Source organism: Globicephala melas, chromosome 3, assembly GCF_963455315.2.
Source record: "Globicephala melas chromosome 3, mGloMel1.2, whole genome shotgun sequence".
In the NCBI taxonomy this organism is placed as follows: domain Eukaryota; kingdom Metazoa; phylum Chordata; class Mammalia; order Artiodactyla; family Delphinidae; genus Globicephala; species Globicephala melas.
Window position 1 is genome coordinate 43,701,172 of NC_083316.1, and position 27,448 is coordinate 43,728,619.

Below are 27,448 nucleotides of genomic sequence, written 5' to 3' on the forward strand. Positions count from 1 at the left end.
AAGAAAAAAGTTTATCCTTTCCAATGTAGGATTTGGTGGGTGTGGCAATCCGGGAAGACCTGGGAAATAACTACTGTTTTCTTTGGATGATACACTTGGCTACCGTTAAAAGAGTGTATAATTATAGCCTAAATGTAGACTTAAACTTTTAACAGATTTATCTAAAGTTTCAAAATTTGTGCCATTGGATGTAATTATCTAAAACTATCTTATGGCAGATGTTGCAGTACTCAAAACACTGAGCTAATATGAAATCTGAACCCGCTTTAAAAATCCCTCGGATATCACCATCCTCCTCAGTTACCATTTATAGCCAGGAAGGAGGTTTTCATTTTATCTATTTCCAAAAAAATCAAAGGAATTATTTTGTAGACAGTTTAGACTCCTGTCGAAATATATGAATACTGACAGGATACCGCTCTCCTTTCTGTTCCTGAGGAGCCCTCTGCCTCCCCCCCCAACCCAGCCCCCGCCTTAATTCCTGTTTCACAAAATAAATCTAGGGACTCTGCTCCCGGGTTGTGGGAGATTTCTCATCACAGACAAACCGGCTGGAGGAAGAAAGGGAGGGGAGAAATAAACGCGACACGGAAGCCTGAAGAAAGGTCGAAAATCATTAACATGTAAATGGTGCTTTTTCCATTCCAAAGCACCTTATCGCCAGACGCCCCCAGGGACTGGAAGGGTTCGGAACTCCGGGTTAGGCAGCTCGGGCACTGCAGGGGCGGGGGCGGAGGGAACCCGGACGGCGGCCCGACCCTGCTGGGAAGAGGGACGTGCAGCTAAAGGCATAGGATTCGGGGAGGGCCAGAACCTGGCCGAGGATGACAATAGCAAACACTTCCTGGTTCCTTCCCCAAACGTGCTCTCTGTGGTCCTGTATATCGCTGCCTTCCCCAAAGACACCGGAGGAAAAAATAGAAATCTATAGAGATCCCCCGGACCCCCGCCGCCCGCTCCTGTCTCTCTCTAGCCGGGGGCGGGATAGAGGGTGAGAAGAGTGTCCCAATCGGTGACTTCAGGTTTTGAACAAGATATTCCAGGAAACTTTTATTTGTAGCATGATTTGGGGGGTGGGGGGTGGGCAAAAGATGAGGAAAGCTTTTATAAAACTTGTTTTTTTTGGTGCGCGGAACTAGGGCCGCTGAACGTTGGGTTTCTTTCGCTTTGCAGCAGGCGACAGCCCTGGGCGCCACCTGCGCGCCCCGTACGGAGTGGAGGCGGGGTCGGGGGTGGGTTGGTCCGCGCCCGGGTTCCCCGACGCCCACTGCAACGAGCAATGCGAATGACAGGCTGCAGACCCTCTTGCCTGCGTCCTCTTCAACGGCCCATACACCGAAGTTTGAACTGCGGCTCCCGTGAGGCGAGCCCCGGCCAAGCCGGGCCGAGATTGCGGCTGAGAGGAAGCGGCGCTCCTCCACCGAAGCTCCTCCTCTCGCCGGTGCAGCCCGGGACTACCTGGCGGCGCGGCGGGTGCGGCGCGCAAACCGCAGCGCGCCCCCACGGCGGCCACCTCGGAGCCCACCTTGCCGGCCGGCGCGCAGGACGGAGCGCACAGCCGGCCCCCCACCAACCTGCGGCCGGCTGTCCTCCCTCCACTGAACCCCGCGCGCCCGCGCGTCAGTCCCTGCCGGGCGCCCAGAGGGCCGCGCTCACGCAGTTGGCGCAGGCGGCCTTACGCTAGAGGCGCAGCGCCCGCCCGTCCGCCCGCCCCCTGCACTCTCCCCGCCCCCTCCCTCCCTCGCAGGGGCCAAGCGAATGTAGCCCGCGAGAGAAAATGGCGGCGGCGGCGGGGAATCGCGCCTCGTCCTCGGGATTCCCGGGCGCCGGGGCGGCGAGCCCCGAAGCGGGCGGCGGCGGAGGGGCCCTCAAGGCAAGCAGCACGCCCACGGCAGCCGCGGGGCTGCTGCGGGAGGCGGGCAGTGGGGGCCGCGAACGGGCGGACTGGCGGCGGCGGCAGCTGCGCAAAGTGCGGAGTGTGGAGCTGGACCAGCTGCCCGAGCCGCCGCTTTTCCTCACCGCCTCGCCGCCGTCGTCCTCCACTTCCCCGTCGCCGGAGCCCGCGGACGCGGCCGCTGGCGGGAGCGGTTTCCAGCCTGTGGTGGTGCCGCCGCCCCACGGAGCCGCGAGCCGCAGCGGCGCCCACCCTACAGAACCGGCGGCCGCACCGGACAGCGGCGCCCCGAGCCCCGCGGGGGCCGAGCCCGGGGAGAAGCGGACGCCCGCCGCCGAGCCGCCTCTTGCGGCGGCCCCAGCCGGGTGAGCAGCGCGGCCGGGGGCGCGATGGGGACTTGGGGGGCGGGCGGGCGAGGGCAATGAATGAACCCCGGGCACTGCGCAGGGCGTCCCGGGGATCCGCGCAGCGAGGCTGCACGCCGCTCGCCGGGAGCCCTCTGGCACCCCCTTTGACCCTTCCGGCGTCGGGCGGCGCCCCGGACCTGGCCTGGGGTACGGGACGGGACGGGGGCCCGGGGCGGGGACATGCGGGAGAGTTTGTTATTGTTTGCAGACATGTGACAGGCGTGCGAGCCGCACTGCGGGTACCGGTTGAGATAAGGTGTGGGGGCCCGGGCTGGCTTTTGGGGGCTCCCGGAATCGGAACTCTCCGAGGAGCCCCGGAGCGGGACCCTGGCGTTGCCCTCCGGGTCGGGTTGGGAGGCGGGCAGCCGTGCAGCGGCGGCGACCTCGGACGAGAGTCCTCGGGGGCGCCGGGGTGAGGCCCGACCCTGCAGGCGGGCGGTGTAGGTGGGCGGGGTAGGTGGGGAACCCTGCCGGAGGCCGGGGGTGGGGGAGCCGGAGCGCGGCGGAGAAAGCGGTGGGGTCCCCGCGGCTGTGACAGGCAGAGTCTCTCGGCAGGTACTGGGGGCCGGGCTGGGCCGAAGGCTGCGCGCCCGGAGCGCGGCCGCAGGGGGCTCCGGGTGGACGGCTCCGTAACGTCTGTCAAAGCGGTGTGGGCTGATCGGCTGCAAATGCTCGGGGGCTTGCGGTCTTTTAGGACGTGGGGTTTTCTGATTGCGTCCCCCAATGTCCTTGGGAATGAAGACTGCACCACTAAGACTTGAGTGACTTCTGTTTGGAGTTTGAATTTGGCCTTTGAGGTTTGCATTTGGCGGAGTGGTGTAAGAGCCAGGACCGGATGTGTCAGCCATTCAGTTTCAAAGCGGTGGTGACTGCTCCCCGCAGCCTCTCCGGCGTGGTTGGGGACCGCGGCGCGGGTGCGGTACTTCCTGCTCCGTGCAGCTGCGCGGGCCGCCGCCGACTGCCGGCTTCCAGGGGACACAGTGCTGTGGCTCCGGCTCCGTAAGAGCCGTACTGCCTGTGCGCTACGGTGTTTATAAGGTAACTCAGACCAGCCGTTCCTGGCCTGACCCTTTTTGGCAACTGGAAATTTTTATGTTTAAGGAAGTTCTTTTGACTGTGACAGCCATCATCCTTGTTTTTAAAAGAATCTGACTAGTGTATGCAAAGCACAAGTTTGAGAGGTATTTTGAGTTGCTGGAAATGTTTTTGTGATAGTCACCCGTTTCCCTATAGGGTTTCCTGACCTTTATTCTGAGTATTTTAAAGACTGCCTTAGGTTTGTTTCCCTTGTGAAACGAATTTGACAGTAGGACTCATTGGCTTTGGTTAATTATCTAAAGTGATTTTGGGGGGAACTTGATTGTTTAAAACCACAGTTCGTTGATTCCTTGGAAGTTACCCCTTTCCCTCTCCTCGCCTCAACCCTCCCCCCCCAAAAAAAACCAACTAAAAATATGGTCAGCACTGTGCCATGGCAGTATTGATAGGAAAGATTTGTGACTGTGGTAGTTTTCTGTGTGCTCTTGTCCATGTAACTTAGTCTTACAGGGTTATTCCTCTACACTACTGCTCCTGGGAAGATTGGATTAAAACTTGACTAGGATAATTCGTTGTAGGCAATTGTTACTACAAGTGAGCTCCAGATAAAAATATTAAACCCAAAATTTGAGAGATTAATTTTGTCTGTTCTCATGAGACCGAATTTTTGGATACAGTAAATAGTTTAGCAAGTGTCAGCATTCTGGTCATCTTAATGAGCTATTGAATATAGCAGAAGAGGAACTACTGTAAAATTAACATATAGATGTTGTTTAGTGTTGTCTCCACACAAAATAAGAGGACGAAGGTGTAAGCAGATAGAATTCAGGTACTGAGTAATCCATGCTTAATTTTTGCATTTTGTAACCTAGGTTTTTCCCCCCTTTTGTTTAAGGGGTGGATAATAATTCCACAGTATATGAAATTATGGGCTAATCAGCATAATCATTTTTTAAAATGAATGTCACTAGCCAGAATGCTGTTTGTTCATCCCAAATCTTATACCTAAACATTTCATTTATAGTAAAATGTTGATTCCCTCTCCTCTTGAAATAGTGATTTTTTTTTTTTTTTACAATTTCCTTGTTAATGGGGTTGAAATTCATTTGATTCTATTGGTATAAACACTTTGATTGTAAGCAGTTAGTAAAATCTCAGTTGAACTTTACTTTTTTGACAGTAGTTGCATTCATACTTTCAGGAGGAAAATCTAACATTGAGATTTTGAAATATTTTTGTTTCAGTGGTACTATAGGTCTGGAGACCCCTTCTGTTTAAAGACTTATTGTATTCTTTTAAAGAGAATTCTGTGAGATTTTTAATTTCATAATTTCCTCCAATTTTTGATCTTCGGATGTAGAAATTTAAATTGTAGAAAATACATTTTTGTAGTATAACTTATATAAAGAATACTCATATTAAAACAAGATTTTAAGTACATCCCTCTTTTACAGGTTAGTAACTGAAATCAGTGGAAGTTTTTTGCCTGTAAGTGGCGCCCAAGGGTTTGGGATTTTTCCTTATATTACAGAATTAGGGGCTTTTTCTTCCTATTTACGGTCTTTGAAGAGAAATTACAGTGTTACTCTCCATTGAACAGGCTATTGTGAGTTGGTAGATATAATTACTCCATTCTATTTTTGTAACTTAAAAAAAAACTATCAATTTGCTGGCCCCATGAAAGAACAAGATATGCTGTACTTGTTAATGTTAGTTTTTGTGTAAAACTAAAGCTATTTCATAGGCTGCTTTTATATCCTCATAGAGCCCTTAGCTTTCACTTCCTTTTAGAAGCTGCTAGACTATAAATATAACTTAGTGAATTTTTACTAGAGGAGGTATAGGAACATTATTACCTAAAAACAAGTTTTTAAAAAAGTTAAGTTGGTGATTTTATAAAACAATAGAGGTAGTTACATAAGTTAGTCTTACATGAATTTGTAAGTTTTGTAATTATGAATTGTCTCCAAGTTCTGTTTTAAATTAGGTAAGGAAATTAATGCATTCTTTAAAGACTAACCTTATTAAATATTCTGAAAAAGAAATATCAGAACTAGAATTGTTGCCAACTTTTGTTGTCTTTTCATATCTGATTTTGGCAAGGGTGACTGGTTAACCAACATTCCTTAATATATTATCCCCAATACACTATAATAACTCCGTTTTGTTAGATACAAAAAACAGGAAGTAGCTCTGTTCATTTGTATTCTTTCACATCTCCTGTAGCACCTCAAGCATATGTTGCATGTTTTAGAAATGGTCGCGGACTTATTGACATAAAGATTCCAAAATATGGAATGAAAGGAGTGTTCTTTGGTTTCAACAAGAACAGAAGAACCAGCTACAGCTTGCCTAGGCTGTCTGCTGATCAGCCCTTGACAGTTGCTGTGAGCATTCCAGAAGAAGAAATGATGGGGTGGCAAGGCAGTTAATGGGGAGTGGATTCCCCTGAGGAAAAATGTAGGGCATTCAGAAGTGCTCTGAGTTAGAAGGCACAACTTTTGCATTTTGTACCCTATTTTCTTGGGTTGAGAGTTATTTCTTTATGAAGAAGGCAATAGGAGAACGTGGCATGGAAAAGTAATAGTCTCCAGAGGCTACTTAAGAGCTGCAGTATATTGCACTTCTAACCTTGAAATGCCTTGCTATATCAGATATACCAAGTATATTCCTTAGACTTGGTTGTTTTCCTCAGTCTTGGCCTCCTTTTATATCCTGAGTCAAAAATTAGAGCTACTTTAAAATGTAAACGGGTAAAAGATTAATGTGAGGAAATGTGCAGTATTAGGAATCAACCCAAGTTGTTTCTAAGAAATAATTTAAGAACATTTTTAAACACGAAAGAAATAATCAGGAACAGAATTAAATGTTCATTTACAAATGCTCATTGCAAAGCAGTGAGATGAGTTGGGTGTTCTTATTGCAAGAATATAAGAGGTTTTTTGCTGTGGCTAAACATGTACATTGAGCATAGAGATGCATTTAGATACCTTTTATATAGTCACTTTTTTTGCCTTCTGTGTGTCAGGCAAGTTATATATATTATCTCATTTCATCATCGCTGCAGCCTTCCAGTGCATTGTAGTTTCTGTTTTCAAGAGGTGGAAACTCATGTGCAATGCTAAAGCCCCATTATCATACAAGTAGAAGACAGGCTAGGATTCAAACCCAAGTTAGTCCCACTCCACAGTCCATTTCTTTTCATCACTCTCTAATGTCTCCATTTTCTTTTTCAAGTTAATAATCAGATTAACTAATGATTTTGAAGGAGAAAGTTGTTCTTCAAGAGTCAATAAGCAATTGATAGGTTTCTACCCAGTGCCACTGCTAATACATTTGTCTCCTGATGTGTATGTAATGCATAGCTTTCTGTAACCTGGCCTCATCCATGTAATACAAGTAAGCTGTGCTTAGATCACCTTAGCATGTTAGGCAGGGAGAATAATTGATTAGTGTTGAGTGTTTCTTAGGTTCCTTGATTTGTGCTGTTTACATCGTAAGTGGAAGGAAATAAAGAAGCTGAAATAATATCACATATTTATTTTTAATCATCACACATGGAGACAAGCTGTTGCAGTATAGCTAGACCCTATCCCTTTGTACTTGTTTTAGATTTCATGCATCCAGCATTTATGAACCTCTGCAAGGTGATGTTCTGGGTGGTAGAGAAAAATATCATCAACGCACAGCCTCTGTTTCTGTTGGCAGATTGTAGTATGAACATGTTTCACACCACCATGTTAAGCGTTGTAAGAGAGATAGGAATAGAGAGGGGCATCCAGATTAAAGAGTAGTGCTGTGAATCTCACCCATGACATTCCACACTGTATTCCTGCAGTGAATACAGTAGTACCTCACTAACTTTCTGAGGAATTAATTGACCTTCTAGGTTTGTAGTTAAGGGTGGTAGCTTTGTTCTGCTTTCTGCTTGTACATTTGGTCTGCTAGTTTTTGCTCTTTCCCTTTGGTCTCTTTACCTTTTCTTAGGACAGATATATGCTGTAGCTTTTCCATTTCCACAGCAATGGCAACAGGAATTCAGATACAGATTAGTTTCAAACTATTTCTGCCTACTCTTAGGAGGTATATGTATGGAACTGCAAGTTCAGACATGATTTTTGTCTTTCTTGAAAGAGAAAATTAAAATGGGGGTATAGGAGCAAGAAACCGAGTATCTACCAATGCTGGCTTTAGAATTGAGACTTTATTATTAGTAACAGCAACTCTGCTAGTTAAGAAAACAACATTGGGAAATGTAAAATATGCTCTAGGATGTAAGATAATCAAGAAGATACCCTTGTCTTCATTTACTCTATGACATATCCTGGTTGGTTTAGGTATGTTTGGTATGGAGAGGAGCTCTGTACTGTTAGTGATTGAGTCCTTTGAAATACTAGTCTGGTTAGTTTTGGTTTAATAGATTGAGATGTTGTAGACTGCCAAGAGCTCTTCAGGTTCTTAAGACCCACCAAGCATGTGTTTCTGTAAGTACAATCTGTCACCTGGGAATTATTGATGAGACAGTCAGACTTCTTGAAGACTGGAGGAAGTGCCCGGAGCTCACACAGTGCTGTAGTTAGTGTGTTTACTAAGTTTATCACATGTAAGCATGATGATGATGAATATATGCGGAGCAAGGAGAGGGTGGATACTGGGTGGTGGGTGGAGGTGGTACTCTTGACAGATAAGATGTGATTATTACCTTTCTTTATTGCTAAATAGCCATTCGACTGATATAGCATCAAATAATCTTCAAACTGGTCTTACAGCGTTCTGAATACTAAATATCAACTGCTAACAGACAAGGAGCTCTGTCTTATTCTTTGTCATTGCTCAGCACCTAGGCTAATGTCTAGCACCCATGAATATTGGATGCACATGAGTGTTAGGATGAATTCATTTTCCCAAAGTGGTTATTTTTACATAAGTGTATAAGAAGATACACTGACTCATGACTTACTGTGATGTGATGTGATTTTAATCATAATCTAGCTTGAGGCAGGTTTTGAAGGCAGGAACTATTTCTTATGAGTTTTTGTGCATTGCTTGGTATTTTGTAGCAGTAGTTGGTATTTAGCAAGCAGTAGTTAATAATAATGACCAGTTTTATATAATGTAAACCAAACAGTAATTAGTTCAATAACTAAGTGTAGTTACAAAATAATTGGAGCCATGTATAAACTGTCAGATATTGAGAAAATTGAGTTTCTGGTATTTGAGTGTCTAGTTATTTGGGCTGATAGGTAAGCCCTGCTGATTTTCTTCTTAACCCTGTGGCAACCCTTCCTGAATGGCTTCTCCTCATCTTCTTGAACATTAATATTAGAACATACTCAGGCCCAGGCCTTCTGTCATTCCCTGTCTTCCACCCCCACCCCAGGCTCATTAATGCATTTAGATCAATTTTTGGCCATTCACGAATGATTGCAGAGTTTATTTTCCTAGCCATGATCTCTCCTAAATGCCACACCTGTCTACATGACACATCCATACTCAGATATCTAAAACCAAATTTAGGATTTTCCCTGTACCTTGCCCTACTAATACATTCCCTGCTCATGAAATGGCAGAACCAGAACCTAGGGTTGTCCTTGACAACTTCTGGTCTTCAGGTGATTTCATCTATTATCACATCCCTAGTCCACCTTCCGTGATCTCTCATTTGGACTAATGTAATAGTAAGTAGCCTTCTAACTTGCTCACTCTCTCCTACTTTCTCCCTTCCAGTTGGTTCTCCATATTACGTGGCCAGAGTGATCATTTTACAATGTAAATCTTATTATAACAATTTTCCTCTAGAGAAGTAAATTAAATTGAATTTTAAAACTTTCAAATGCTTTCCATTTGGATAAAGAACACAGAATCCTTAACATGCCCCACAGAGTCCCTGCCTGGTTTAGCCTGTGCCTGCCTCTCCAGGCCCATCTCTGATCACGCTCGCCCTTGCTCTCTGCAGGATTGCCGTAAGTTCCTCAGACTCAGCACACCACCTCCTGCCATAGGGCCTTTGCACGCACCGCATGCGCCCTCTGCCAGGAGCACTGTGCCTAGTCCCGAGCCAGCTTCTCAGTGTTCAGGTCTTAGCTCACTGATGCTTTGTCAGGGAAGCCTTCCTTCCCTGATCTCCCAGACTGGCTTTGTAGCTCAGTGTCCCTACTGTCAGTGTTGTGATTTTATATTTGTTATGTCATTTGGTGAATGGCTGCCTTCCCTGGAAGACTGTAAAATCTGAGTGGGCAGAGCCTTTGGCTGGTAGCAACCCAGCACCTAGCAAAATGCCTGGCACAGAGTAGACCCTCGATAAATATTTGTTGACTAAATGGATGAGGGTAATAATGACATGGCAAGTTCAACCTAGTCTATGGATTATCTGTTCTTCCCCTTTGTCAGATGTAGTCTGGGACCTAGCTAAGACGGGGTTAAATGGCAAAAGCCTTGTCGGTTTGTGATAGATTCATTAGGCCGTATCTGGACTATTAAACACACCAAGTGCCTCAGGTGAAGTAGGACAGCTTAATGTGGTACAGAGGAAATAGCTATATTGCATGATTATATGCTGTAGGAAGAAGTGTTTGCTATGTGTATTTAGTTCTCCTGCTCTTACCAGGGAGTTGAGAGAGAGAGTATATGTGTGGGCTCATGTGTGTGTGCATATATATGAATAAATATACACCTGAAGGTGTTATGCATTAATATAATGATTCCTTCTTCCGAGTTCTCAGTGTTATCTAAACTTAGGGTACCACTTTTAGGATTTTTGTGCCAATAACCCTGCTTCATCCAAAATTTAATTTGTTATTGATAATAATTCAACTTGGGATAAATAGTTCACATTTGCATTAAAGAAGAGGTTTGCTAGACAAGTACTATATGAGATTTCAGGAGCCAAGAACCCACGTAACAGAAAACGATTTACCGGTGGTAACTAAACCTGGCAGCCTCCCTTATCTAGAACATGGTTTAGCACTAAGAAGTAAGTAAAAAAGGCTCTGAGCTGCCAAAGGGCCTGTAACAAAATCTGCACTTTGAAGTTCTTTGATTTTACACTTAGAAGAGTTCCAAGGGCATTCACTCAGAATTCACTGACATTTATTTAAGTTATTATTCTTGCAGTCTTGTCCATTTGGTGTCCCTAACATGCAGCAATTAAAAGCAGCCAATTAGAAGGCGAGTAGTGTGAGCAAGAGACAGGTTCCCTGAAGGCAGCATATAAGCAGAGACCTGACAGGTGAGGAGAGAGAAGGGAGGAGAAAGGGAGAGATAAGAGGACATTAAAACATTGCAGTTGGGGCCACCTGGTGTTTGAACGTTAGGTTCCACATACCTGGATTGCCTCTAAGATTATAAATTTATTAAATCACAGCACTTTCCAACATTACTTTTTGGGCATCAGCTTCCTTATTTGTAAAATGAGAGTGATCAGGGTTATATGATTGGCTTTGTTTTTTGTAATGCTGATTACTGTGGCTCATTATTGCAAGGTTGTTGTGTTTATAGTTTTAGAAAGTATTTTGATCCTGAGTGGTAAACATCTAAATTATCTGGAAGGGGTCGTCCTGTAGCCTTGATGATGCTGAATAAATACAGTGCTGTTTGGAATTACATGAAATTGGGTGCTGCTCATTACAAATGTCTTGTGGATTGGCTTTGTGGGAAAATCGTTTTGCTTTATTTGTTGGCCTGAGTCATTTTATATCCTGCAGTTTTTAAAAAATGCTTGATAGTTAATCACCACCACCAGTATGTACTGCCCTTTCTCCTAGCTAGACTTTGAGAAGTCAGGCAGTAAGCGCCAGCTTTGCAATGTTGACCAAGTTATTTAATTACTGCAAGGACTTTGGTTTAATAAGATGGCTACTTGTGAAAGGATTCTTGATGTTCACATGCTCTTAAGATGCTTAGTGTTTTGAAAAAGACATTTCACAATTCTTTTTTTCTCTTTCAAAATAATTAATTGGCTCTACCTGTTATTTATGGTCTGGATTTTATTGGTATTCTTAAATTCTTCTTGGGTAATAAATAAAATTATTTTCACTGAACCTTAGATTTTAAAAAAGATGTGACATATTAATGTAGATGTTCATATTCCTGGAGAAGGTTTAGTGTCTTAATATAAATTTATTTTGAATTTTGAAAATATATTTCAATTATTCTGGTACACTGGCACCTCCACACTGTTATACAAGGTCCTTATGATTTCTCTGGGATTCAGAATTTATAGAATTAAACTTCATTAATAAAATGATTAGACAGTCCTTTTGAAAGCAACAGAAGAATTTATTTTTTTACTTTATTTGTCTTTTAACAAAAGAACAGTATTATGTAGACTGCTATATAGTTTGCTTTTTTCTTAATAGTATTTTGTTCATTATCTTAATGATGAACATAGAGCTGTCATTTTCCATGACTGCGTAGATTCTATCATTTGCCTGTCTCATTAACCAGTTTCCTAGTTTTAGACATTTATATTGTTTTGTTGTTATATCGAGCTGTAGTGACTACCATTGTACCTACATTTTCATATGTTTGTGCATTTGATTTTGTAAAATAAATATTCAGAAGTGAAATTGCTGAGTCAAAGGACATGCATATTTAAAAATTTTATCATATAGCCAAATTGCCCTGTAAAACACTGCCAGTTTACATTTTTCTCATGGTGAGAGTGCGCATTGCCCCACGTTCTTGCCAGCGTTGGATATTATCAGTCTTTCATTTTTGCCAATGTGGTGGATGAAAGATGTTTTCTTATTTTAATTTGCATTTCTTAGCTTTTTAGCATCATAGTACAACTTGTGTTTATTAACAATTTCCTACTTCTTTTGTGTATTTCCTTTCACACATGGGAGAGAATTGTTTGTTTTTTCTTACTGATTTTTAAGCATCCTTTGTATATTAGAATATTAGCTCTGACATTTATTGGAATTGTTTTCTTCTACTTTTGTGTTATGAATTTCAATTATAGTATTTTTCTATAAAGCTTTAAATATTCCTTCAAATTTCAATCCCTTCCTTCCTTCCTCCCTCCCCCTCCTCTCCTCCCTCCCCCTCCTCCCTCCTCCTCCTCTCCTCCCTCCCCCTCCTCCCTCCCCCTCCTCTCCTCCCTCCCCCTCCTCCCTCCCCCTCCTCCCTCCCCCTCCTCCCTCCCCTCCTCCCTCCCCCTCCCTCCCCCTCCTCCCTCCCCCTCCCTCCCCCTCCTCCCTCCCCCCTCTCCTCCCTCCCTCCCCCCTCTCCTCCCTCCTTCCCTCCCCCTCTCCTCCCTCCCTCCCCCTCTCCTCCCTCCCTCCCCCCTCTCCTCTCTCCCTCCCCCCCTCTCCTCCCTCCCTCCCCCCTCTCCTCCCTCCCCCCTCCCTTCCTCCCTCCCTCCCTTCCTCCCTCCCTCCCTCCCTCCCTCCCTCCCTTCCTTGCCTTCTAGAGAGGGTAGGTTGTGTAGTGGTTCAGAGTACAGATGCCTGAGTTCTAGTCAGAGTTTCACCACTATCAAGTAGTGTATCTGGGAAGTTACTTAACTTCTTTGCACTTAAGTTTCCTCAACTATAAAATGAAGATACTACTTCAGAGTTGTTGTGAGGACAAAGTGTTTGTATAGTTCTTAAAACAGTGCTTGGTGCATGGCAAACACTGTATAAGTAATAGCTATTATTATTCCCTACTGCAAGATTATAAAAATTCACCAGTCTTTTCTAATACTATTTTTCTAGGTTTTTTAAAAAAAATCTCTTATCTGTATGAAGTTTAAGGGGTGACACAGGGCCCTAACTTAATTTTCTCCAAATGATTGGCTAGGTGTTCCAGCACTGCTTATTGATTAAAAGTTTCCCCTTTATCATATACTAGATTTTCAAATATTTCAAAGTTCCCAGATACATTTCTTTAGATCTTGTTCTTGCACCAAGGGCCTAAATTCCTATATAACCACATTTCAAGTTTTGTACGAAGATTCTAAAAGAATGTCATTGACTAGAGAGAAGAAGATCTATCAGAAGACTATTAGCTGTATCTTTGCTGAATCGTTCTTATTAATATTTTGGTGCCTAAAATATCTTGGCTTCAATGACAGAGCCTCTGGGATAGCTTCACCAGGAGGTACAGCTCTGCCAGGCACTGCAGCCGGCACAGTGTCCGAATTGAATCCCTGTCTTCCGCAGCCTCTCTGTCTTCCCCTTCAGATCCCCTGGTCCTTTGCGGTGCCGATGGTAATTCCTGTCACCATCTCCCTCATCACCGTGCTCTTAACTCCTCTGGCTTTCTCACCCTCAGCTTCCAGTCAGTGTCCAGTTCTATTGTTGCCAGTTGTCTGCTAGCCCTGGAATCCACCCACGCAGCTGCTAACCCAGGGTCAGGCCTCTGTCACCTTGTCCCAGTTCTTGCAAACCTTCTTCCTAACTAGCCTCTGGCTTTTGGACATGTTCTCCTCAGTCATTTCTCTACACTGCAGGTAGAGTGAGGCTTCTGTGATGCAAGTCTGATCTTGACACTTCAGTAGACAAAAATCTAATCTAGTCTTCTCATTTTAAAAATGAGGAAACTGAAACACAGGCTTAAACAGCTCGGATAGCTAATCAGTGGTAAAGCTGGGAAATCCCAAGTCCATCAGAAAGAATTGGCACTTTTTCTGGCATTCAAAAATAATTTCTTTTCAAATATATGCATAATAGATTTTGCACCTTGTGAGTGGTGGATAATTTATGTGATTTGAATTGCTGGTGTTCAGCATGCCTTCTACACACAAACTGAGGCCAGGAGAATGATGAAATGCTGTAGAATGAACTCCTGCTTACAGTATACTATACAGTTCAAAAGATGCTTTTGCATTTGCTGCCATCTAATTGAAATATATAGGTTATTATAATCTTTCAACCTGAAAATCAAGCAGTATCACTCAACTTAGATACTGTTAGTTACTTGTGTCATTAGTGTCTTAATAAATCTTAAAATCTACAATTGTTTCTCTTAAGATACTTATTCATGTAAAGGAAATGTAACAATTCAATTTAATTCCCCAACTTTATTCTGTGTTGATATTGTGTTCCACACTTTCAAATGGCTGTGTTCTATCTTTAGATAAATGAATTCAGAGAAAAAAAAAAAACAACAACTTTTCTTCATCCTGAGCATAAAGTCCAGACTCCTTAGTGTAGTTCAGAAGCTCTGGTAATTGGCTCTGCTCCCCTCTCAGCTCCCCCTTCCAGAACTCCCTGCTCCAGTCATTCAGTGCTATTTTCACATTTTTGTTTCCCCGGCTAACTCTTCTTTTCTTTCAATGGGCTAAATGTTGTTTCTTCTGTCTGGAACACTCATTTTGTCTCCGTTGTGAGATACTTTTTAATATGTTTTTATTCCCTCTGCAATAAAGAATTATTGGTATCCTACTAAATACAAATGTGTCTATTTACAGAAGTCAGTACTGTATTGTGAATTTTGCTGAACTCTTTGATTTAAAGTTCCTTGGTATCTGAGTTAGATATCCCACTTTTAAAACTTTTTAGTTTTTCCTCTGTCATTGCATACATAGTCATGTCTGACTGAACAAGTGTTTACGAAAAGTTCTTTTTAAATTATACATTATTGAAAAGTGAATCAGATTTTCTGTTAATTTGTGTTAAAATTTCAGAGGCAGGAAGATATTTTGGTGCCCAGCAGTGTACAGTCAGCCCTCCATATCTGAGGTTGCAGAACTCGCAGGTACCGAGAGCCGACGGTACTCAACAGTTTTATAGTATAAGGGCTTGAGCATCTGTGGATTTTGGTATCCGCAGGGGGTCCTGGAACCAGTGTCCCGTGGCTACTGGGGGACGACTGTATTGCTGTCATCCAGAATAATCCAAGACCATCTCAAGTCAGAGAACAAATATGCTCAAATGCTTCACGCACAGAGCTTGATTGTGGCCTAGGCACACCCATCACAAGGTTTATGTCAGCTGCGCAGCCTCCACGGGCAAGGTGCCGGGGAGCTGATAGGTTATAGGAAAACAAGCACATCAGATGGAGGGTCATTCCAAATCTTTTTGTCTGGTCTGTGGGTGCTCTTTCTAGAAAAACGAAAGGGCAGAGTAGTAAACATGCCAGGATGAATGCCCATGGTCAGTGCTGTCATCGCTTCTGACACGGGCAGGGTCATGCCTTCATGAACACTCTTGGAGTGACTGCTGTGAGCCAGGCTCCAAGGTGCTGGGGACCCAGCAGTGGGGAAGCCCATGAAGGAGTTTAACAAGGTAACAGACTGCCGGTGACAGCTGGGAACGAGGAGGGTATAGGGAGGGTTTTCTGGGAATTGGGAGGTCCACCAAGTTGTGAAGAATGCCAAGGAGTTAAACAAGTGAAAGGGACTTGGAGGGAGACTGTGGCCTGCGGGTGGGGTTGGGTGGAGAACACACACAGGCCCGGAAGTCCATGGTAGGCTTGCGCGCTGATAGGGAGAACTGTGAGTATAGTTCAGGTAGCCCTGTCTGGGTGGGAGCAGGGTGCAGACAAGGCTCAGCAGGCAAGCCTGGGGTAGGGTTCCTGGCTCTGGCCAGAGAACCATGCAGAGCTCCCTGCCTCCTCATTGCCGCCACTGGGCAATCCTTAGATCGCTGTGCCTGGGACAAAATAAAAAGCCTTTGTAGTTCGGTAAGTAACTACAGTGCCCTAGGAAGTCGGTCAGGAGGCCCAAAGGGGGAGTTACATCAAAGCTGGTGCAAGACAGTCTGAGTCTGAGATCACAGTCTGGGAGCTGTGTGGCTCTTGCATTTCCAATAGCTTCCCATAGTTTCAGAGGCTCACAGATTGGGAAATGTAATCAGGCAAATGAATTCCATCCACTCTGGTCATGAATGTGTTTTGGAACTGCACGATTACGTTTCAGGGGCAGCACAGGGTAGTGATGAGGATGCTGGACCCGAGGAGTCAGGTCCTCTTAGGCACTTACTGTCGCTGGACTCCAAAGAAGTCACTTAACTTCTCTGAACCTCACATTTCTCATCTTGAAAATGGGGTGAGTGGGGGTGATTAGACAGGATAATGAAGTCCGGTTCTTAACCCAGAAAAGCACTCAGTAAAAATTAACTGTCTATAATATAAGTGCAAGTAACTATGAAGACTCACTGCTTAAACCTTGACTGTACAGATGAGGATGAGGTAAAGAGACTCACAGTTCCCTTACTAGTTACCATTAATTTAACTAGTTACCATTAATTTATATAGATTGTGCATCATCTTGGGAGCAGTATATTTTCCTTATTATTTTGAAATTATTAACGAGAATAATGGAAAATGCAACTTTCAAAATTATGTGATGTGGGATAAAGCATGTCATCGGTAGGACATAATGAGGGTTCTCATCACTTTGTGAGGACCTAAGGCTGATCCCCTGGGTCTCTTTCTCATCTGTGAAAAGAAGAGGTTGGCTTACATAATTTTTTCGTTCCCTTCAAGCTCTAGCAAATTATATTCCAAAATTTTAATTTGAAAATTATTTCTTGTGGCTAAATTTAGTTCTAATTATTAAAACAAGTAGATTTTTGAACTTATAAACTCTTGAAATTTTAAAGCTGGGTACCAACTATAAAAAGAAATGCAAATGAAAAGCAATGAAGGCTCAGAAAAGAGATAATCATATTTATTACCTGACATTATATGATGAGAAGTATTTTTTAGAAAGCATATAACTGTCGGGAGAACAGTATTTTGCAAAATGGAGAAAATAAATTAGGGTAAGGTCATTTGCATGTTTGTGTTTAGCAAATATGCTTAGAGAGTAGTTTTGAAAATAACTTTTTACGCCTAATTTTTAGCAACTTTACTGCTGTTAAAAACTATCTTTTTTTCCTCAACTTTAATTATATAAGGAAAGGACATTCCCTAGGGATAGCCTGTAATAAGCAAAGCAATCCTTTGACTTTTTCCTATGTTTATAAAGACCTTTTTGTAAACATGCATGTGTATGCATACTCTTTTGTTTAACTAAAACTTTTAAAAGACAGTTGTATTGTTTCCTAATTGTGAAAATTCAGATTTCGTTCTGTTTCAGGAGTTCTTTTCACATGATTTATATAGAGTTGGCAGTTGCTGGAAAGTATGAATTTCACTATGAATTTTTTTTCTTTTTAATCTAGTAATTTGGGGCTCAAGTGGTAGAAAATCTTGAGTTTCAAATAGTTTTGGAATTGAACTTTTAAACTGATTTAATCATTGTGGTTACACCAATTTGAAGCATATTCACACAAAACTCTCTTGCCCGTCACTATTCTTCATATATAGAACTGAAGCTGCTTATAATTCATTGCAGAGCACCCGGACATCCAACAGTAATTACTGTTTTAGATTCCTGGTAGTGAAGAATACTTGACCCTTCCTCCTTCCATTAAAACCCACACAGCTCTCTAATTCTGATTGCTGTGATCAGTTATTCAGATATTTGGGAGCACTTACTGTATGCTACCAGCACGTGATTTCCAGACAAGGCTGTGATAAGAAATAGAGCAAAGTCCTTTTGAGCCTTGGTTGCCTTAGCACCATTCTTCCATCCTATCGTGACTGATTATGGTAACTGGCTATAGGTTTTGTCACCAATAAATACGGCAGCTAGACTGTCATTTGCACAATGCAAACTGAAATCATCCTGCAGTTTTATAAGTGGATAGTAGAACATTCCCTCCACTGCAAGAAGATTTGCTAGGAGAGTCGTAAATAATGCCCAAAACACATGAGAACAAAGCTTTCCCTTTTGGCACTTAGGTCCATAAAGGCAGTTTTGGCATCGAAGAGAAAAGGTTTATGTTCAAGAACTTCTTGATTTCTATTCTCCCTCTTACTTCCTAGGCCAAGTTTTGGTGATAACATATAAAACCATTAGTGTGTAAAGTCAGCTTATCTCTAAGTACAGCAACTTGAAAAAGAAATGTGTTCAGAATTACATTGTATAATATAATGCTTTATTCTTGTTGAAGATTCACCAAAATAATGTATTTTAATTACTAAAAACAAATTAGTAGAAATTTCTTATCTACGTAGAAAATATGGTCAGCCATGCACTGAGCCAAGATGAAATTGTTTTTTCTGAGTTGTGTTTTTGTTTCTTATTCCCCCAGTCCCCAACACATAGACTTGCCACCTCCCCCATACACACACACACACACACACACACACACACACACACACACACGTCTTGCTAAAGTACTGACTTTTCATTCCATGCTGACAAGTTGTGCTGGAACTTGCCATTACAGGGTCTTCAGTAAGCAACTTACACAGAATTCTGTGCTGTAGCAAGGCTCGTGTAGTGCCAGTGCATTCACACTTTTTCCTATATTTCTCTGTTCTTTATTAAAAATAAATCTCATTTTATAAATTATTTATTGAACATTTATAGGGTTTGCATTTTTTATCAAATCTGCTTTACACTTTAGATTACCTATACCATACTTTTACTCCTAGGCTGACTTCCCGTCCTTATACTGTTGGGTTACCCTTGCCCTGGTATATCATTTCTTGTGAATGTAGGGCATATACCCTGAAAAACCATAATTCAAAGAGAGACATGTACCACAATGTTCATTGCAGCCTATTTACAATAGCCAGGACATGGAACCAACCTAAATGTCCATCAACAAATGAATGGATAAAGAAGATGTGGTACATATATACAATGGAATATTAGTCGGCCATAAAAAGAAACGAAATTGAGTTATTTGTAGTGAGGTAGATGGACTTAGGGTCTGTCTTACAGAGTGAAGTAAGTCAGAAAGAGAAAAACAAATACTGTATGCTAACGCATATATATAGAATCTAAAACAACAACAACAAAAATGGTACTGATGAACCTAGTTGCAAGGCAGGAATAAAGATGTAGACATAGAGAATGGACTTGACACAGGGTGGGAGGGGAAAGCTGGGGCGAAGTGAGAGTAGCATTGACATATATACACTACCGAATGTAAAATAGCTAGTGGGAAGCAGCCGCATAGCACAGGGAGATCAGCTCGGTGCTTTGTGACCACCTAGAGGGGTGAGATAGGGAGGGTGGAGGGAGGCTCAAGAGATAGGGGATATGGGGACATATGTATGCATATGGCTGACTCACTTTGGTGTACAACAGGAAACTAACACAGTATTGTGAAGCAATTATACTCCAATAAAGATACATTTTAAAAAATACATTTTATTTAAAAGCCAGAGAGTTTTTAAATCTGTGGCAAAGGTTAGCCCAAAGACATAGAAAATTGCATACTATTAATTATTCATTTTTTAGATACCTAATCTAGGATTTTTTTTTTTAGTGTGCTGTGGAGATTGCCTACATTAAAAACATTGAAAATAACACACAAGTTTTGTAAAAAGTTTTTACGTAAGGAATAATATATTTAAAATGTTGATTCATTCTTTACCATATGCTTAGGCAGCCACGTGTCAAATCTTTTTAAATACAATACTGTCTTCTTTCCATAAACCATTGAAACTTCAGCATTCCAGCTCTGTCTTCCAACAACTCTTACCCATGAAAATGAGATAAAATTTTGGTTTCTTAGGATCATGTGTGTGAATTTGAGGTTCAGAGACTGTGGTCACTATGGTGATCTGACAGCCATCACCAGCTCTCCTCCAGGATTATGTCACCTGTAATTGTCATGGGGGAAATGGTGACATCAGCACTCTTAGCTGCTATAATTTCAGAATCACAGCCCAGTAACTATTTTGGAGTCACTCCTATAGGTCTGGGAAGTGAAACATCACTAGGCTCATGTTGGATCCTGGGTAGCAGAGGGATCCACTGCTGTGCTGCAGCTGAAGCCAGGGTGAATTCCTTGGCATGGATCATTTCAGATGTCTCTAAGAGCTGCTCCTCCTGAATAAGGCTGGCTCAACAGGATGCTGAACTGTTCTTGCCTGCTGGAGCATAGAAGCAGCCACCGGGACGTTTTTTAGGAGACAGGTCAGGAATGGGATGGAGAGCAGGAAGGGCGGGTTGTAGTGGCAGCTAGAAATCAGTCTCTAGAACCAGTGAACTCCGAAACCTCATCGGGCTGCTTCCAAGGTAGTTAGACTCTGAGAGAGGGAGGTGGGCCACAAAGACCTAGGCCTAAATTTGCTTTAACCCCTGATTTGTAACTTAAGTTTTCCTAGTTGTTCATTTTGTAATTAAAGTTTAATTCGACTAACCACCAAGTGGGCCTTTAGACTGCCATTTCAAAACATTGGTAGCATGCTAACTTTCACACTTATTAAATATTTAGAATCATTGACCATTTGTTTCCCTTAGAACTTTAAATATTAAAAAAAACACTTTTGAACTTTCTAGTCTATTCAAAATATCTATGATTGTTTATGTAGGACTAATAAAAAAATTAGAAACAAATGAATTCCATGAGAATTCTTTTTTTTTTTAATAACCATGAGAATTCTTTTTTGACCTCTCAGTAGTCAAGTAGCGCTACTTGAAGATGAGATAATGTGGATAATACTTTAAAAACCAAAATTATTCTGATGCAAAACTTCTGTCTTTACTGTCTCAGGTAAAATGAAAAGCCTACTCAAATTGCAGTCCAAATTCAAGAGTTCCTTATGGACATATCTGATTCCTTCTTTCTCCCTTGTAACTATTGGATAGGGAATTGCCAGGTGTCTTTAGTTCAAAGGTACTTAACCTGCTTTCCGACTGCTTATTGTGGTGGACTAAGTGTTGGCATTGGCTCAGGCCCATCAGGCCTGTCTCCAGTATTATCTTACCACTTCTGCAGGACATTGAGTAAAGTTATTTAACTGCTTTGAATCTGACTGTCCTCATCTGTGAATTAGAAATAATGATACCTTTCCTACTACCAGAATTTGAAAAGATCGAATGAGATGGTGGATATGAAATTACTTTCAAAGGGTGAAAATAAAGCCCTAAGGGACTTCCCTGGTGGTCCAGAGACTCCATGCTTCCAGTGCAGGGGGTGCAGATTCGATCCCTGGTTGGGGAACTAAGATCCCACATGCCACGTGGCACAGCCAAAAAATTAAATTAAATAAAAAAAATAAATAAAGCCCTAGGATTTATGGTCACAGTATTTTAGAATTCAAGAGTACAACCTCCTGACTCTTAGAGTGGCATTAGAGAGGTTCCGTCATTGAGCACTGAAGTGCAGTGTGGGGCTAGGGTGCCCCTGCGTAGCTCACCTTAGTCCATCCTAGTTTAGCTGCATTCTCCTGCTGTGCTTGTCTTATTGGAAATATCAATAGTAGTTAATTTCCTCTGTGCCTGGTACACTGGTACATTATATAGCTTGTCTCATTTTAAGCCTTGTACTATCCGTGTGAAGTAAGTGCGGTTTTTATTCCTATTTTACAGATGAGAAAACAGAGACCCTGAGAGGTGAGGTAACCTGGCACCTAGTGGGTGGGTGAAGCCTGGGTGTGAACCCTGGCAGTTTGACTCCAAGACTGTGCTCTTTAACCTTATGGTAATCTTTTATGCATATTTTAATATTTTTTTAAATCAGGAGATGGGTTTGAGTTATATCAGAGAACAAATTTCATTGTCTATTAACTCATTTTCCCTGTCTTGGCTGTTTAGGTCCTCCAAAATATACAGGAAGCATCAGTGAAATGTTTTAACATTTTTCATTGTTATGTGAAGTTCTTATAAAAGAAGACCAGTTGTAAACACAAATTTAGACTTCAGTATGTTTACTGTACCAGAAAAGAGAGTAGGCTCAGGGTGCAGATGTGGCTGAACTTCCTTCATGCGCACACCTTTGCCAGCAGAATGGGAGATGTGCTTGGAGTGCATGGTCAATGTTAACACTTGTGGAGCCTTCACCCTTTACAGAGTGCTCGCACAGGCTGTCTCATCCTCGCCCTGCGACACAGGCATCTTCCCATTTTACAGCTGGTGGGAATACCTCAGAAATGTTAGGGGGCAATAGGCAGAGTGAAAACTCCTGACCCTCTGCTCTGTATATACACACGCTCCCTCCTCTGGGCTTCTCCTAGGCTCACACCTGCATGTCCTATTGCATGCTCTGAGGTAGCTGCCTTGGGTAGCTCAGGCATTTAAAATTTGTTTACAACTAAACATAGCTGTTAGAGCTCTTAATAAATGGGTCATGAAAATAATAGCTAGTTTTCATTTCCAGTGGTTTCAAATTAAAGCTCAATTTAGACTTCGGCATTCTTTTAATTGGTGTGTTTTGAATGTTGGTTGTGCCTGTTTACTCATTAGAATAAAGATACTAATTTCTAAGGCACACATCCAATATAGCGTTATGCCTAAATGGGCTTCAGTTCATTTATTCTCTTACTGTTATTTGTTCTCTACTAGTAATATAAGTTAACGAATGCCTGCCTATCAAGTATTTTGTCTTCAGCAGCCATCTTCTATAATTAAAAGAGCTTAGTGGCTCTGAGAGAATTCAGTAATTTCCCTGACCCTATGCCTCCCCAACAAACAAAGGAGATTATCTTTGAGTTTAACTACAGAAAGGTCACTCAGGTAAAACTGAAATCTCCTTTAAGGCAAGATAAATATCTTTGCCCTTAACTGGGTCTCTAATATTCCATTATTTTGTTTCTTAAATAACAGTAGTAATGTGTTTGCAGTCCTAGAAATCTTACATATGTGCTGCTTCTGGAAAGTTTCACTATCATTCCAAACTCAGTAATGTTTACTGATATACCATGTGGCTACTACTGTTCTAGGAACTGAGTTATCCCCAGATAAGAGCTGGTAGGTAACAAGATAATTCAGTTCTTGTGTTCTCTAGCTAGTTACTGATTACCAGTAGCTAGTTTCATGAGAAACTCTTGGAGAAAACTGAGGAGTAGTTGTAGGTTCTACCTGGGTTTGACCATTTTCATGTACACGCTGGATATGAGACAACTTCATGAATGCTGCCTGTTGATTGTCCTTTTAGGGTACAAATGATGTAGGCAATGAAGAAAAAAGATGAAGAAAGAAATACTGTTGCGCTTTAAGAAAGCCCTCTTAATAAAAACGTGAGTTGACACCCCCCCAGAAAAAATCAAGAATGATTGTGTCCGACTCCTGAAAATGGTTTTATTATGTGTGTTGTATTTATATACAGCTTTTAAGAAAACAACTTGTAGAAAGTAAAATATGCTTAGCTTTATATCTTATTACATTGATAGTAATTCCACCTCTGGGATTGAAGCTTCCTGGCTGAGACGCTTCTCTTTAATGGTGCCTTTGCTCAGTTCAGTCTTGGGTTTCTCCGAATCTCTCACAATGGCCAAGAATTGAGGAATGAATGGGGACTTCCTATGGGCAATTTTGATTTCCTGATAGGCAGGCCCCGGCTTATATCCATACCTCTGAAAGGATAGTGGGGAATTCTAGCTCAGATTCCTCCGAGCAATGCCAGGATTTCCTGGAAGAGAGCAGAGAAGAACCTGCAGGAAAATGATACCTGAGAGGCAGAGGAGACTATTTTACCCAAGGAGAAAATGGTCAGCAGTAGTAATGCCACTGGGCAGGATGCAAGGGTAGCTGTGACTGCCTCAAGGCCAGAATTAGTGGAGTATTGAGCATTGGAGCCACTGAGCTTCCTTAAGGGATGGCAGGGCAGTGAGGAAGCCCAGGCTCCTCTTGAGAAGCTGGAGGAGGACGGAGTGGGAGAGAGGCAGAAGCCTAAGGATTTGCAAAAGCGGGGAAGCGTTTTGGGGTTGGTTGGGTTGGTTTTTGTTTTAAGGCAAGAAGGGAGGATGCTCATAGGCTGAAGAGACGGAGCATAAGAGGGGAGGTTTGTTGTTAAAGTAGTGAGTGTGCTTTCCTGGAACACTGACATTTCTTAAGGGAGGGGCTTGGAGGGTGCTTGACTGCATAGTGAATAGGAAGCCAGTCTGTGATGAAGTTTGCCATGGTTATGAAATACGTTGGTAGGGGTTTTCTCGGTGTTTAAATTATTATTGCTCATGGTGTAACAAAACATTCATCCACCTGGCAAATTTATTAAGAAGTGGCTACATGCCAGGCACTAGGAATATAGCAGTGATGAAACAGACAAAAATCCCTGCCCCCACAGAGATTATGTCTTCACAGAAACATGGTTGTAAGTATTCTTGGAATCCATTTCATGGTTTCTGCTTGCACTTTTTTTCATGTTTTATGGCCTTCCCTTAGAATGACATGAACACTAAAGTGACCTCCCTGCACCAGATGTTCAGAGGATTGCTTTCTGTCCAAGCCTTCCGGGTGGCTCTTGGATTTTTCTAACTTCTTCCTAATTGCTGTTAGTAGTTACCTTATGGAAATACTGTCCAGGTCCCATTTTAACTTAGGCAGCATGTGTACCTGACTGGTAGCCAGTCAGATTTTGATGTCGAAGGTGTGGGTGTGGCGATAGTCTGGGGAGGTAACCCAAGAGTACTTTCTTAGTAATAATAAAATATCAGAGTTTTAAAATGATTTCTTTTTAGAAAAATAATTTAGGACATATTTAGAAATATCCTTGTAAATATTGCTTATTATCTTGCATAACTGATAGACTTTCTTGGATGGAAAGTGGTAGAGATATGGCTGATGCTTTGGCACTTAGGCGGTTTATCTTTGCTTCAGGTAGAGGGTGACTTGTTACTTATATGTCGCTAGTGGTTGTGCCATTGATAAACATTTGTTTATGTCCCCTAAACAAATTTTTGAAGTTTTGTCATACATATGTGATCGTCAGGTTGTGGGAAAGTTGTTGAGAACAGCTGCTTTAGCTTACTGGTGAACATCCATTCGGCAAACTTCTGTTGAAGAGAAAGGACCCGGGAGCATGCTCTGCAGCCTGCCATTCTGGGAATGCTTACTTGGAACATTGAACACAATTGATTCAAGTCCCTAGTCTCATAGTTTACCTTAATTCATTTGAGTTTTATGTTTTAGTCATACTTGTTTTTTGTTTTTAGTTTCTTTTTGCGGTACGCGGGCCTCTCACCGTTGTGGCCTCTCCCGTTGCAGAGCACAGGCTCCAGACGCGCAGGCTCAGCGGCCATGGCTCACGGGCCTAGCCGCTCTGCGGCACGTGGGATCTTCCCAGACTGGGGCACGAACCCGTGTCCCCTGCATCGGCAGGCAGACTCCCAACCACTGCGCCACCAGGGAAGCCCCGTATTTGTATTTTTAACACAAAACTGTCACTGCACCACTCTCCCAAATCTTGGAATAAAATTGACATTCTAGAAGTAGATGCTTTATTTTTTTCATGCTTATGCTGTGATTTCAAATGCATCCTGCTAGCCGTATCCCCTCCAAACTAGGAGAATCCAGGTTTGAGGAGTCTGGATTGGGGGTTCTAGCGCTGTCCCTTCGCTGGAGACACCCCATTCATTGACCTCCTCAGCTAGTTCCCTTTCTTCCACTCAGGTTTCTTCCTAATAGGATGTAGTCTTGTCTTCTGCCTCGTCCCTCCCAGGCACAAAATCTTTTGGGATTTTCTTTAGAATTCTTTCTTCCTGTTAACTACAGGAAAATCAATAGGTATTAACAAAATTAGAGATATGGACAAGTTCCAAAGTTATGGAAAAGTTTTTTCCACTGAAATACATGTGTCTAAGCTTATGGTTTTGGGCTTCCTTTACTGACCATCTCAGTGTTTTACTGGGGGTGAAATCTGTCACTCTTACTACAGCTGGTATTCCCAGCTCTTCTCTCTTTCTGCAGTGTTCCTAAAACTTATGGTGGGGAGTTAGTTTACACAAAGGCCTCAGTGAAGCTTATTTACATCTTAGAGACCTTTCGTATTGGAAGGGTGTTACTTCCTCATCGCCTGCTGTGTACAAGTACCAGGCATTTCAGAGTCAGTACTGTTAGAGTGGTGGATGAGTAGGACATAGGCCTTGCCATCAAGAAAAAACACAGCCCGAGGGGAAAGATCAATCTGTTCCTTTATTCAGCACGTATTTATTGAGTGTCTGCCATATGCCAAGCTTTCTGCTAGGGCAAGGAGCATAAAGTTAAGACTCATTTCTGCTCTCAAGGATTTCACAGTCAAATGTTGGAGACAGACAAGTAAGAAACCATTATAACAGAGTGCTATTTGCTGAGTTGGGACTGAGGAAGGACCCCCCCGCCGCCCCCCCCCCGCCCCGACTGAGTTAGAGGGGCTGTGACCAGTGGGGAAGGCTGAAGGCAGCTTCTGGGATAGTTTCTCCAAGGAAGGGACGACCCTAGAACTTGTGATGAGGTGGGAACCACAGGATATACCTAAGGAAAATTAGACAAATTTTATTTTTATTTTTTGCTTCTTCTGTATACTAGATAAACTCACATTTTATTAATTGTCAACATTGTTTCTGTTTTTCAACGTAAAAGTTTTGAGTTTCAGCCAGAATGATAATGAATTTAGTCAGTTTTTTTGTTTGTTTTTTTGCGGTACACGGGCCTCTCACTGCTGTGCCCCTCCCATCGCGCAGCACAGGCTCAGCGGCCATGGCTCACGGGCCCAGCCGCTCCGCGGCACGGGGGACCCTCCTGGACCGGGGCACGAACCCGTGTCCCCTGCATCGGCAGGCAGACCCCCAACCACTGCGCCACCAGGGAAGCCCTTAGTCAGTTATTTAATTAAAAAGAATATTAATATGCATGCTTATGAAAGAGTTGCTGTCATGTTTTAAAACAGAAAACAATAATACAATTTATAAAGTACAAGTATAGTTCTTTGCCCCATTTGCATTCAGGTTATTCTTTTATAATTGAAGTCTTTAAAATTAGAAAATGGTTAGGAAGAATGGCTTTTGAAGCATATATTAGGCTAAACTGTAAGTCAAAACCTGCCAGTTTAAAATAAATGCGATTCTTTGGTTCTCCTAAATTGTAGCTTTTGCTACAGTGAAAAGAAATTAGCATATTTATGAACATCTGCAAAATTCCATTGAAATGAGAAGACATTATTCAGGTAGACAGAATGTAATGATTCAGACTGTATTTGGGACAGGATATCGGAATTAATGTGGCTTCTCTTTCAAGGTATTTGTGGGCAGATGACATCTTTAATATTAATAATTGCCTAAGTTACATTTTTAAGGAAAGAGTGCCACCTATTGAATGAAGGTTTTTTTCTCTCCTCCCATTCCATTCCTAGAATGTTCTGTTTCACTTTGAATCCTTGGTTTCTCCAACTGTGTACTATAATTAATTCCAATAGGTAAT

At 42.5% G+C, this 27,448-nt stretch overlaps 1 protein-coding gene across 1 annotated transcript in view; it reads left to right on the forward strand.

Annotated features, from left to right (window-relative positions):
- Nucleotides 1-1,715: 1,715 nt before the first annotated feature.
- Nucleotides 1,716-27,448, forward strand: part of MAP3K1 (mitogen-activated protein kinase kinase kinase 1) — an 81,834-nt gene continuing 56,101 nt past the window's right edge. The window contains exon 1 of the mRNA XM_030843555.3: nucleotides 1,716-2,259. Coding sequence (XP_030699415.1) covers nucleotides 1,778-2,259 — 482 coding nt within the window. The 5' untranslated portion in view covers nucleotides 1,716-1,777. The remainder of the gene's footprint in view (nucleotides 2,260-27,448) is intronic.